This window comes from Botrytis porri, assembly GCF_014898465.1.
Source record: "Botrytis porri strain MUCL 3234 chromosome Unknown BPOR_009, whole genome shotgun sequence".
Classification (NCBI taxonomy): Eukaryota; Fungi; Ascomycota; class Leotiomycetes; order Helotiales; family Sclerotiniaceae; genus Botrytis; species Botrytis porri.
The window spans coordinates 207,955-221,463 of NW_024066083.1; the positions used below are offsets into that span (position 1 = coordinate 207,955).

At 42.1% G+C, this 13,509-nt stretch overlaps 6 protein-coding genes across 6 annotated transcripts; 4 read left to right on the plus strand and 2 right to left on the minus strand.

Annotated features, from left to right (window-relative positions):
• Positions 1–427: 427 nt before the first annotated feature.
• Positions 428–2,459, minus strand: EAF01_006903 (uncharacterized protein; the record flags this gene model as incomplete). Its single annotated transcript, XM_038915157.1, has 2 exons — positions 428–2,160; positions 2,216–2,459. 2 exons carry the CDS (start codon positions 2,457–2,459, stop codon positions 428–430), a joined length of 1,977 nt encoding a protein of 658 aa, XP_038768795.1.
• A 383-nt stretch (positions 2,460–2,842) lies between these two features.
• EAF01_006904 (uncharacterized protein) lies at positions 2,843–3,685 on the plus strand (the record flags this gene model as incomplete). The annotated part of the gene is made up of 3 exons (XM_038915158.1): positions 2,843–2,923; positions 2,976–3,039; positions 3,105–3,685. 3 exons carry the CDS (start codon positions 2,843–2,845, stop codon positions 3,683–3,685), a joined length of 726 nt encoding a protein of 241 aa, XP_038768796.1.
• Positions 3,686–4,534: 849 nt separating this feature from the next.
• EAF01_006905 (uncharacterized protein) lies at positions 4,535–6,035 on the plus strand (the record flags this gene model as incomplete). The annotated part of the gene is made up of 10 exons (XM_038915159.1): positions 4,535–4,736; positions 4,792–4,872; positions 4,927–5,010; positions 5,065–5,208; positions 5,260–5,325; positions 5,386–5,448; positions 5,512–5,574; positions 5,625–5,706; positions 5,776–5,861; positions 5,962–6,035. 10 exons carry the CDS (start codon positions 4,535–4,537, stop codon positions 6,033–6,035), a joined length of 945 nt encoding a protein of 314 aa, XP_038768797.1.
• A 659-nt stretch (positions 6,036–6,694) lies between these two features.
• On the minus strand, positions 6,695–7,687 carry EAF01_006906 (uncharacterized protein; the record flags this gene model as incomplete). Its single annotated transcript, XM_038915160.1, has 1 exon — positions 6,695–7,687. One exon carries the CDS (start codon positions 7,685–7,687, stop codon positions 6,695–6,697), a length of 993 nt encoding a protein of 330 aa, XP_038768798.1.
• A 448-nt stretch (positions 7,688–8,135) lies between these two features.
• Positions 8,136–8,972, plus strand: EAF01_006907 (uncharacterized protein; the record flags this gene model as incomplete). The annotated part of the gene is made up of 3 exons (XM_038915161.1): positions 8,136–8,658; positions 8,713–8,794; positions 8,843–8,972. 3 exons carry the CDS (start codon positions 8,136–8,138, stop codon positions 8,970–8,972), a joined length of 735 nt encoding a protein of 244 aa, XP_038768799.1.
• Positions 8,973–11,293: 2,321 nt separating this feature from the next.
• EAF01_006908 (uncharacterized protein) lies at positions 11,294–12,425 on the plus strand (the record flags this gene model as incomplete). The annotated part of the gene is made up of 3 exons (XM_038915162.1): positions 11,294–11,534; positions 11,820–12,257; positions 12,316–12,425. The coding sequence occupies 3 exons, from the start codon at positions 11,294–11,296 to the stop codon at positions 12,423–12,425; spliced, it is 789 nt and encodes a 262-aa protein (XP_038768800.1).
• Between the last annotated feature and the right edge of the window lie 1,084 nt (positions 12,426–13,509).

Genomic DNA, 13,509 nt, shown 5'->3' on the forward strand with positions numbered 1-13,509 from the left:
ATACTATATATAAAATCAAATCTTTTCATGTAGCAAAAGGTACAATTAATTCATTCAGTTGTTCCCCCAATCCTCAATTCCAAAGGTTCCAGAAAGAAATTATTTTAATATCAATCGATGTTCTTTTTCCGGCTCTTCATGTCTCTCATCAGACGCATGCATTAGTGTGTGGAGGTGTTTTCCTTTCCTGATGAGATTAATGATTTGCGAGAGACCAGTGGGGAGATAGTAGGATAATCATTGTTCAAAAAATACACAGATTAACTTCATTTTTGGATTTGATATGGATTTCTACTTTAAATAGATTGAAGACTAGAAACATTGCGAAAATCATTGAACTGAATGCTCCACCTCGGTGAAATCTATTAATACACTAGAGTACACCATAACTCCTACATTCGTGAACGTATGGATATAGAGACTCTAATTATTCCTCAGCTGTAGCTTTTCCAACAGCTCCCTTATTCTTTCTAGACCTCTTCTTCTTCTTCTTTTCTGGAATCTCTACACCTTCCATAGCATCTGCACCTTCCCCGGCATCAGGGCCAATAATAATCTCCGGTCCGTCCTCGTTACCGAAAGTCTCCTTTCTCCACTGCCTTAATCTAGCTTTCTTACCGAGATGTTTCTTGTCCTTGCGTTTCTTTTCTGCATCTCTAAAGGTAGCCATCTTTTTCAAGCCAGCAAATTCATTGAGGGATGAATCAGGTGCCATTAGAATATCTCTAACCGTCAAACCGAACGAGGTAGGTGAAGTTTCGCGATATCTGAATACTGATGCCTTTTTGGAAGCCAGAGAAAGATCAACATCAAGCTTACTTTCCACAAGATCCTCAATCTTTCTTCTTTCCAAGCGTGCGGCCTTCTTTTTGTTTTGTTTTTCCAATTGTCGTTCTTTATTGCTTTTTGACTTCTTGGACGATGCCTCTTCATCGCCCGATTCCTCCTCTGCATCATCCTCAAGATCTGATAGAGTATAGATGGGTTTTGAGGATTTCTCTTCGTCATCGAAATCGGAAACAATATCTCCAATGTCGATGTCGTCGTCCCACTTTGGCTTCTTGACCTTTTTCTTCTTTTTCCCTTCCGTTTCGCCGTCACTATCGGATCCACCTTCTTGTTCAGCATAATAGCTCTCCCCAAAGCGTTTGTTCATCTCAGCCTCCCAATTCTCATCATCCCAGGCCGCATCTAAGAACTGTGCCCATTCTTCATCCTTCAAGGTTTTACCATTCAAACCTGCAGCTTTCTTGATCTTTTGGAGCCTCTCCTCCATCTCATCGATCTTCAACCGCTTCAATCGTGCTCTCTCCTCTTCCCTCTCCTTCTTCTCGGCCTCTTTCTTCTCTCTTGCAGAATCTCTTTGCTTCTTCCTACCGCTGACTTCATCACGACGAACGGATTTTGCAGCGACGACATCTCTGGCATATGATTTCAAATTCTCATTGCTTCCTTCAGCATTTTCGAAGCGCAAGTTGTAAGCTGCCTCGAATTGCTCGGCTCGGTTGTCATCATCTTCATCATCAGATTCCATGGGTTGGAAGCGTGCACCATCACTAGGAACCCATGCGCGAGCTGCCATAAAATTTGATAGAAATGTCTCCGGATCTTTGTCGGCAATGGCGATATCGACTTCAACCTTTGAAGCTCTGGATGGATGGATACCTGAGCTTGAAAGACCTGGATTCTTATCCTTCCTAACAAGGAATCCTTCATCTTCGTCTGAAACAGATCTATCGGCAGCTGCATGCATTTCACTAACAATTTTCTTTTTTAAAGCTTCTTGTTCTTGAGCGAATGTTTGTGGGACGTTTTCATCCTCGTCCTCCCCGCCTGCATGACCAGCCAATAAATTTTCTCGATGATAATCTTTCAAGTACATAGGCTTCTCCTTCTTTTCTGTCGTGGTTCCTTCCTCTGCGTCTTCCTCAATTGGGGTATAAAATGTAACTTTTTCATCGTACACTCGAGGGTCCTTCGAACGTAGAGCTTGTAATGTAGCTGAAATCTCCTTGTCCAAATCTTCGGTTGCTAAAAATCCTTCATCATCTTCATCTTCATCGTCGGATGATGAAGAATCCTCATCGTATTTATCGCCGTATTTCTTCTCGCCATTTCTTCCAACTGTTGGTCCAGGTTTCTTCGTATACTTTTCCTCCACTAAGGAATTGATAAGTCAATATGATTGACAACCTTGGAAGGAAATTTTACTCACGTCTTTGAAGCTCTTCACGCTTCTTATTATGCTCGAATCTTTTCGCATATTCTTGATTTACTTTGAATCCAGATTCAAGCGGGGCACCTCCAGCGGAATCGTCTTCACTGCTAGAATCGCTGTCATCTAACATCATCTTAGACTTTTCGACCTTTTCAACCTTTTCGATAGGTTCTTGCTTGGCTTTTTTCGTGCCAGTCTTAGTCACAAGTTGATCTTGCGATTCAGCCTTTCTTTTTCCCATTTTGTGAGACTTGATTGTAGTTGTGAAAATGTTCTTACCAAACTATTCGAAATAATTCTTGAAGCTTGAAAATCAAAATCAAAAAATGAAATCTTGGTCGGTGAACTGAGCAAAAAGTTCCGGCGCTAATCGGCTGCAGCCCAGGATCTTGATTCGCTCTATCCACGACCCGCCATTCCTCCATCTTCCTGTAAAAGCAGAGCTACCCACCGAGCCTATTTATTGACATCTACTAAGTTATCAATAGTAAAAGGGCATCAAAGTAATCTTCAAAACTCTTTTAAATATCATCGCTTCAATTAATCAATCTGAAAATAGTCGGCGATTTTTGGAGGTCCATCTTACATTCGAGAAACACGATCCACAAACCGGTTTTGTAACATATGGCGGACTCAACTACATCAGCTCCAAAGCCGAGTTCCAGCGTCAAGTTGGTTCTTCTTGGTGAGGCAGCTGTAGGAAAGGCATGTAGAGATATGGAATGGATTATAGCACATCATGTTGACTCTTGTCTAGTCTTCCCTTGTATTGCGGTTCGTGAACAATGACTTTCAGGAAAACAAGGAACCTACTATTGGAGGTACATATATATTCATTATACTACTCTCACATTTATATGACCTTTACTAACAGTTATAATCGCAGCTGCTTTCTTGACGCAAAAATGTAATTTACCAACCAGAACGATCAAATTCGAGATATGGGATACCGCTGGACAAGAACGTTTCGCCTCTCTTGCTCCCATGTACTATCGAAATGCTCAATCCGCTCTCGTCGTTTATGACATCACGAAACCTACATCACTGGCTAAAGCAAAGCACTGGGTAGCAGAGCTTCAAAGACAAGCGTCACCGGGTATCGTCATCGCACTTGTAGGCAACAAGCTTGATTTGACGAATGAATCCGATGATTCCAGTAATAACTTGGGAGATGAAGAATCAGCCGAAGGCGAAGATTCAAGCGGAGATGCGCGAAAGGTATCAACTGCTGAGGCTAAATCATATGCCGAGGAAGAGGGATTATTGTTCTTCGAGACCTCTGCCAAGCTTGGCACAAATGTGACGGAGGTATTCACGGCAATCGCAAATGCTATCCCAGAGACATCATTGAAGGGAGCTAGAGGACCTGGAGGTACACAAGCGCCTTCAGCAAGAGGAGAAGAACAATCTAGAGTCAATTTGACAGGACCAAGGGATAATGCTTCGAAGGAGGGTTGTGCTTGTTAATACATCAGTCTCATTTTTCGCGGGATTCTTTCCAACGTTTCCTTTATTCGCAATCGTTTGGGTTCCTGGGGTTTTTGGTGGTTATTTTTTGATATTGTTAGCTGTTTGATATGAATACGAACCGAATAGCAGGTAGTAAGGAGGCAAATCGGGACTAAGATGGTCCAAGAGTAGCATTTCGATTTCTGGAAGCCCTTTATGGTAGCAGCGTATTCCTCACTTTGTAACAGGAAATTTGTCATCGATAATCAATAATGACGATCCAGCCTTTTTTAGAATCTTGTTGTCACAAAATGACTTTTGTTATGAGTGAAGGTAAAACGAATGAGTCGGTCTATCCCTATCTCGCCATGGCTTTACGCACAGCTGTTTCAAACCTTTCCACCAAAGCACAGATGTTGCGAGGGAATCCATTGGATTCTGAGGGACTCAAATGCTTGGAGCACATGCCCAACTCTGTATTGCTTCTATTTAAGTCTACGGAAACTAGTAATGGTAAGCTTTTTCATGTGGAGTTTTCGCAAAGAGTATTAGAGTCTGACAAATGTTGTTTCTAATGAGGCTGCGTATGAGCGACTGTTTACACATTTGTTTCGCCTGATGGTGAAATTCTAGTGTCTGATCTTTCTTTGACTTTGCCTGACATGCGGGTGTTTGAGACGGTATGGAGGATGGGGAATTGATCGTTGGATATTTCTACATATATACGTAGGGTTCCCCCCCCTCGAATTTTCTCTCTAAACTATTCCAATCTACTTTTTTCATTTTTAACTGTCCTACAGCTGGTCTGATATTTATCCAACTATACCTTAATTCAATTACTTTGACAGTACAATTCGTATATTCAAGATGCGCTCCTCAACAGCAAGTTTGATTTTGGCCTTCTGCGCCATGTTGGCAGTTCAGGCAGCTCCAATGGATACAACTACCAATGTCGCTCGTTCAGTTTCTAGTACTGAGGCAAGAGCAGAGTTCGGAGTTGTTGCTCGTGATAACGATTACGATGCGGAGGGTAATGAGATCGATACAAATGGAAAGTTGATCGAACGTGGTGAGTAGCCTTTTTCAAATAATTTACACTAGTGTGAGTACTAACAGACTGATAGAAACTGGTTATAACGCAGCCGGGGACGAAATCGATGAGAACGGAAACGTCATTGAAAAGAGAGCCAAGAAGAGCAAGAAAGGTATGTTAATACAACTGGATTGGACTACATTTACAATATTGATATTTTTTTTAGCCCAGACAACCAAGGCACGCGCTGAGACTGGCTACGATGCGGAAGGCAATGAGATTGATGCCAATGGTAACTTGATCGAGCGTGGTAAGTACCATTCATATATCTGGATAATAGAAGAACTCGCTAATGATTCTAAAGATACGGAGTACAACGCTGCAGGCGAAGAGATTGATGAGAATGGAAATGTCATCGAGAAGAGATCCAAGACACATACGCGTGCTGAGACTGGCTACGATGCGGAAGGCAACGAGATTGATTCAAATGGCAACTTGATCGAGCGTGGTACGTTGCAGCTTTCTTCATCTTCTCCTTTGCACGTTCTAACAGTTTCAGGTGCCGATGGTTATGATGCCGAGGGCAACGAAATCGATGAGAACGGAAAGGCTATCGAAAAACGTGGTAAGTCGACTCGTCTCTCACAAACCAGCACCATAAAAACATCTACTTATATCTCCATAGAAACCGGTTATGATGCCGAGGGCAATGAAGTCGACGAGAACGGAAAGGCTATCGAGAAACGTGGTAAGTTAATCTGTTTCTCACCAGCCAGCAGCCCCATAACAAGTTTTGCTTACAATTCAATAGAAACCGGCTATGATGCCGAGGGCAATGAAGTCGACGAGAACGGAAAGGCTATCGAGAAACGTGGTAAGTCAACCTGTCTCTCCCCATAACAACATCTTCTGACATCTCAATAGAAACCGGCTATGATGCTGAGGGTAATGAGATCGACGAGAACGGACAATTAATCGATCGCTCCACCGATGGATATGATGCAGAGTATGTAGACCTATCTATTTTCATACAGCTGCTGCTTTTTAATCGGATACTTACTAACTTTCTACACAGAGGCAATGAAATCGATTCCAACGGACAAGTCATTGAGCGTCAAACCACCAACAAGAAAAACAAGAGAGCCAAGATCGCACGCAGAGGTAAGATCCTACTTCCCATATACTTTCTTTCCTATTATCCCCAATCCAATCATCATTCCATCCACCCACCATACAATAAACATCAACTAACCCCATACAGATTTCAACTACGAGTCCCAATACGACGAAGCCGGCAACGAGATCGACGAGAACGGAAACCTAGTCAACGTCTAAGCCTCTCCTCCCGCTTCATCTCTCCATCTTCTCACAAGTATACTTGCGCGCTGTGTCCCCGAATGCGCACTAGTTGGGTCTCATGTCAATATTTAGTTTCATCGATGGGTTCTAGGGTGTTTCATCAATCCTTGATTTATTTCGCATCGTATCTGGCCGTGGATTACATTCATTTGGTACCAGTAGATTGGAAATACTATCATTTATTTATTTTATACATGTCAATCGTTGAATAGCTTTACTCGTGATACGATATGATATTGTGAAATGTAAAATCTAAAGTGAGCAAGAGGATGGGGAAAACCCATGTGGGATTTGGCTCGCGAACCGAGCATCCCCTGAAACGTGGAATGATACTACTCCATACTTTCGAAAACAAAATATAAAACTCACTATTCACCTAGTATAACAAGGTACGCATTGCTCCCGGATACATATGTTATAATTTTCTGTGTCCAGCTTCCATCATGCCAATTTTGCATGAATTGCGAAATCGAGTCAAGATGTCACCGCTTTTTTGTTCTCCCATTAGCGAGTAGTCTCGACGAACACAATGGTATTATTTAACATCATCTAAAATATGGGCTAGATACGAAGCCTCTACTAAATAGTCTGTCATGAATCCTTTTCCTTTCATTCATGATCATCATCGTCATCTACTAGATTCCAGGCATCCCTAATACTGACCTCACAGTAGGGTTCAGTCTTGGAAGCCAAAATACAACAAACACCCCTCCGAACGCGACAATTAATCCAGTTAGCTTCTCAAACCAAGTATGAAAATAAATGGCCGTCATAGCCAACATAAATAAACTCAACCCCGCCACTCCGAGTATAATCTTCACACTAAATCCCAACCACCCATCTTGATTCAACCCCTCTGCTTCATTCAGAGAGGGAGCCTCAATCTCTGCCGATTTGACCGCTCCATCTGCCATGACGATTGTTCGTTCCTCTTTTATTCCCGAACTTCGCAAAACCACATGAAGCACTTCTTGGAAAAGAAACATACTGCCCAGAACAAGTAAGAAAACATGTCCACTGATATCATGACCACCCTTCCATTTTCCACCCACAGCTTTACAAGCCACCCCGGTAACAAACTGACGCGTGTTATCCATCTCAATCTTTCCCTTCTCCGCCGCATCGACCAGCTCGCATTGTCCACCCGTTATAACAAAACCGCGATCGATTAATGGGGGGCCAAAAAACCATTGCGTGACGAATATCCACCAGATGGTAACAACCAAATAGCGTAAAGTTCCGCGTGCTCGTCGAGCTGTAAGGATAAAAACACCTGGAGGACCGGTGGAGGGATGTGTGAGGAGGAAGAAAAAATAACTGGCGGATATCCACGCCCAGCCTTGCTTCACGAAATATTGATTGAATACGTTGCTTTTCTTTGCGAAATATGATGGTGCGGTGCTGGGAGGATGAGATTGGAGAACGGGGTTGTACACTGATGCTCGTACGTCAGGACTTAAGACTGAGAATATGGAGCCTAGTAGTAAGGTTGCCGGATATATCGATAGGAGTATTGCTTCAAAAGTGGTCGGCAGGAATGGTGATCTCCTTGGTGCCATTTTAATGGTTGTTGATGAAGCTTCAACTATTCGAGGAGATCGTCTTTTGGCTTTAGAAGGTGATTCCATTGTTGAATACTATAACATAGAAAAATTGTCTTTGATCTGGATAGAGAATGAGTGACCGTAGATGGTTGCGAGATTGAGATATACCAGTACCGTACTATTAGAGCTGGAAGTCGCCAGATTGATCAGAGGCAAGAAATTTTGATAGACACCCAAGTTGTAGCCTATGACGTTGACGCTTTCCTTCTAGATTTTGCCATGTATGTCCACGAATAGGGCAGGCATCGGAATTAAGAAGGACCGAGGGGTTAAGTGGCTCCTTCCCCAGATTGATTCAATTGATTGAGTGGAATTCGTGCAATGAGAACGAGCGAATTATTGGGGTTTCAAGAGGGATTTGGACAGACTGTCTATTTTGTCTTTCGATATTTTGATAGAATCAATTAATCAATCAATTCCTTTATTCGATTATTCCGTAGATATACAGTGAAAATAACACAACACAAGCAAAATGGTCTCAACACGCAGACACCCCTCCGAATTCCCCGAAACTCCCAGCCGCACACCCACAATCCCCTCTCGCAATCCTGCCCGCAAAGGACAATGGGCTCATACCCCCTCCAACCTCACTATCATTTGGCTGTTCATCTCGCTGCCGCTCGTAGCATGGGATGCTGGATATGTGATGCTTCGACCTCTTTCTATGCCCGGAGGATCACTCCATTGGCCAGTCTGGGCTCCGTATGAATTATATGGAAAGGTCGATTATATATATGGATGGAAGGCTTTCAATGAACACAATGGATTTACAATGGCGCAGACTTTCTTGAATATTATTGAGAGTGCGATGTATTGTTTCTATTTGTATATTTTATATGCTTATGGGAAATCATCGACGGCTCAGGGAAGAGGTGCTCCGAAGAATTCGGGAGTGGTTGGAGAACAGAGATCTGTGGATGGGAAGATGGGGGCATTGGCTGTTTTGGTGGGATATAGTGCTGCGGTTATGACGCTCAGTAAAACGGTGTTGTACTGTAAGTTTGACATGAGATTTCTGTGGTGATAATGTCTTTGCTAATACGACAGAGGGATGAATGAATACTACTCGGGATTTGAGAACATTGGTCATAATAGTATTCGTGATTTGATTTTCTTATGGATCATTCCAAAGTAAGTCAATTTCATTCTAAGACGTGTCTGTTATCTAACATTGTATAGTGGTGCTTGGATAGCTGTCCCTTCATATATCATATATGTAACTGGAAGTGAGATTCTTCAAGGTTTGACAATAGCTGCTGGTGGAGCTACGGCTTCGAATGGCGATGTTTCTTTGGCGAAGAAGGAGTAAATGAAAGCCCATGATATATACGAAGGCTTTGTCCTTGGAAGAGATGTTTGCATGATTTTCAGTTATACGTTTGAGACGTACCGCGTACTGCGATGATGAGATACCATGTCAGTAAAGCATATGATTGCAAGTAATGATAAGATATATGGGCATACTTCTTCTATTTCTTACTGAGAAGGATGGATCAAGAATTGAGATCTTGCATCATTTTCTATTAAATGTAGAAACATAATTTGACTAGAATAATGATCAGCCACGGCGAGGTAGATAAAACAATTGCACATTAGAAATATAAACGTATAATATATTGAACCAATGATCCTAGCTACTTATCTACAAAGTACGTTTAAGTAAAATACACCTAACATACAGAGCAGACTCATGTATCTATCAGCACGCGAAAGCTCACTGTAATACTACATCTCATCAAATCTCTTTATATATCAAAATTGTCGCTTCGTCAGCATCCACTTCTAGAAGATAACTTCTAAGAAAAGCCTGCTTGGCGCAGTGGTAACGCGTAGCACTTGTATTCCATACGAAATGCTAAGATCATTGGTTCGATTCCAGTAGTAGGCATGCTGAATATCTTTTTGGTGTTTTTGGAGATTCTATTATTGGATGTTTGTTTGCTCTATCTTTGTTGAGTTTGATTTGATGACTGGTTGGGTTACTCGGGTTGCTTGGTGTGTGAAGATGATGGAGGGGATGGGGTTCAAAGAAAGGCAAACGATTTATTTTAGGGTTCTTTGTGTGGTTTTTTAATTTTTCTTCAGTACCTACCAAAGATTGTCTGTCCATCCAGGGAAGAAACTGAGTGAGTGAATTGTGATTCGTGCGTTTAGTACTTTAGATGCATTGGTGGAGCGCAGCGTAAACCCACTCATTCACCACGTAGAATTTAAATTCACTTTGAGAATATAGCCGAGCCGAGTCGAATAACTTCACATCTGTTTACTTACCGGTATATTCATTATTAACTCGTATATGAGGAGTTGAGTTTTTCTTTTTCTTTAAACGTGTATTTGCCCTTGATTTGGAGACCGGAAGAAAAGGCTAGAAGAGAATGTGGTTGGGTAATCTTACCCGCTAGTGCGTGTAGACTTTCCCTTCAGCATACATTCAATCATTCATGGTATTATATTACCGTGGTGGATATTGCGGCATGAGATTATCTACTATTGAGTACCTACGATAGATGCGATTTGATATCTCAAGGTTGATTATGGCTCATAGGTAGGTGGGTAGGTATTGTGTACTTATCCCGACCTTTCTTCCTACTTGTGTGGGAATGCTGTATGATACGGTACGGGTGCGATTATTCACAACCCTTCAACGGATCATGGAGTCTCGGCTCATTCACCGTAAATCAGTTCGAGTTGTTCGTTCTTGAGTTTAATGTTAGGGTTGATAGGTTTAGTGTGCGAGATACCTACCTAGGTAGCTTTGATGTATTGGATGGTTATCCAACCTGGTGTGAGGGTATATGAGTATTGAATATTAGATGGAACGATACTTGCAAAAACCGGGCGATTTCTAGGCATGGTTTCATATGTACTCAAGATGGATTGAAGAAGTCTGTCTCGAAGGAGATTTTCATGCAAACGTGTAAGTATGCCATACGGATGCTTTTGGGGATTTAATACGCCTCAGGGCAAAATTGGGTACTAGACCTACAAATGTACTGAATTACCCAGAAAATCAAGTAATGCTAGTTCAGGAACTATCACTTTTCCCTTTTTGATTATCAACTGATATTCTGTTGAATTCAAACAATTTTTGGCCATTCCTCCTTTCCTGGGTGTCCACCTTTCAAGATAGAATGACTCGTTCTTCCAAACTAGAAGGGGGAGGAGGGGGGAATGAAAATGATAATAATCTCTACCATTAAATTTATTTCCGCATGTCCTCTTCCGAGAAGATCTCGAACATTGCGTTCACCTCAACCCACTAACCTCCCCAGAGGCCGTCTTCACCACAGTCTAGCAGTGAACCATAATCAGTTGTTTCACAAAAAGAAGGAATTCCTGGTCATCTTGGGGAAGATCCTCAAAGATCAACCTGGCCTGCTCAAGCTAGTATAAGGCCACGAAATTTGAGGGTCACCTAGCTTGTGTAAAACGGGCGGCTAGACCCATTGAAGCTTGAATAACCATCATTCATGAGCCACTAGCTAGATATAGGCGTCATTTTTAGAAATTGATAGATATATGCGATTGAAACGAACCCTCCAAGAAAATTTTCAATCTTAAATCCCACACGCCTTCTTCTCTCAAAGGTCGTTGAAGAAAACTTTTCGAAAACGCCGACTTACCACAATAATGGATCAAAATACCCAAAATGCTCCGACCGACTCAGTTGACATGGCTGAAAAGAAATCAACTGCTCAAACTAACGCAGTCATCAATGGCCAAAAAGAAGTCAACTGCTCACCACTATGGAATTACCCCCCAAAAAAGTCAACCTCACCAGCCTTACTTCCTCTTCCAGCAGAAATGATCAGGATGATAGCAGAATTGCTTCCGGACAGTTACGCAGCCTGTCTTACTCTCAGTAGCCGCGGTATGAAAGAAATACTTGGAGACCGGTACTTGAAAGCTATGAAAAATTCACCACCTCAAACATTCAATTTCTTGCGTCAAGCTGAAATGAACTTTGTGACACTTTTGGCGAAAGACCTTCCTCAGCGCTTTATGTGCTTCGAGTGTGCCCGCATTCATCGAGCGAGAACAATCAAATGGCCCAATAACAATACAGACCATCTCGGATGTGTTCAGAGCACTCGGGCCAGGCAGAATATTTATTCTCTTAGGTTTTCGTCACCCTTCTAAATACATTTCGCTCAAGTTTATTTGGCGGCGAAGCGACATCGATCCGGCATCGATCTTGGATTTCCTCTCGAGGCTTTCCGACACCAAGAAGTTACACATCATCAGTCCACGAATACAACAACTTTACCGTCCGTTGATGCCCGGTTTGTTTCCAATGAGCTTCGGTTGCGATCTCAAACCTGGGATTTTCTCCCTCGGAGCCAAAATGACGCAACCATTGAGGATATAGCTTATGGTGGAATATCGGATAGAGTCTGTAATCATTCAAAACGACGTTCACTGGAATTCGTGGTGTCAAATTTTGTGGGAAGTAACTCTTCCCTTGCACGAACAGTGCAATGCCACTATTGTTGGATGGACTTTGGAATGCGTCGAAAACACTGTGGAGTGTCAGGAACTGCGATCATAATTACAAGATGGATCAATCTTGGAGCTGGTCTAGACCCCAATGATCGTAAGTGGCAATGTCACATCGGGGGGTAAAGCTCTGCGTCACAAAAAGCAACCTTTAGTCAGTATCCGAGAAGCTTTCGAAGATCAGGAAGGATTGTCAGAGGAAGAGTTTACTTCTGGTAATTATGAGAAATTGTTATCGGAGATGGAAAAGAAAGCCTCGAATTAAGGGCCGGATGACCTTGCTTAGGAGTGGATTGGACATCAGACGTGGTACTTGAACTCATCGAGACCAACGTGAATGAGATTTATGGAAAATATTCAACGAGAGTACGAATGCAAGGTAATGTCTTGGAATCAGCAGTGTGTTTGATGTAGTTGGCGTTAAAGTATGTGTAGGATAATCCTATGTTTGATACATGGCTCTGTTAGGGGATACTTATAATTTTAATGTAATGAAGATTTTGTCGTCTCATGGTGGATGCATTACTTGTGGTATTGTTTTCGGCATAAGATCTGGAAGTACCAAGAGTTCAAGAGTACGAAACATATCAGAAAATCTTTCAAAGATTTAGAGATTCAAAGAATTCAAAGAACCAGATCATGAAACTTTTCATAATCAAAGGATTGTCCAATGTCCAAATTCACTTTTCCAAGCGAGTTCTGCATTTCCATCTCCATGTCTATCTGGTCACGTGATATTAAAACGAGATGTCACCACCAAGACGCTATGATTTGGCTGTGCAATGAAAGCCCTGGAGAGATCTGATCTCGAGGTAGGCAGGTAGGCTGTGCATAACTTTGAAATGAAGGCTGGACATTGATGTGATTTTAATGAGACGCGTTTGAAGATAATATTGAGAGAAGAATATGGTGAGTTTAAGAGAAAATGGGCAAGGAGGCAAGGTAGTAACAAGAGAGGAATGCACTCAGGTAAGCAGTGCAGTCAGTAGCCAGCCAGCCAGCCAGCCAGCCAGCAGTGAGAACCTTACATACCCGTGATATACGATCAGATGATAATTCTGGAATGATGTTACATTGAGGATTCCTTACATTGGGTATTCCTGACTCTCGCACGTGTTGTCTCGTGGAGATGATGTAACGAAACTCTGGGTTCTTGCTGGTTGACTGTTGGGCCCTTTGTGAGTTCGTAAGTTCGTGTGTACTAACTATACTATGTATGTACGGAGTATATAAGCACCATTTTGGTACCTGCCTACCTAGTTAAACCTTACTGAATCTTGATTCCTGTATTATTGATTCCATAAGAGCAACTCTTCCTTGAATTGTATTTTTGATCAATTATTTAATCA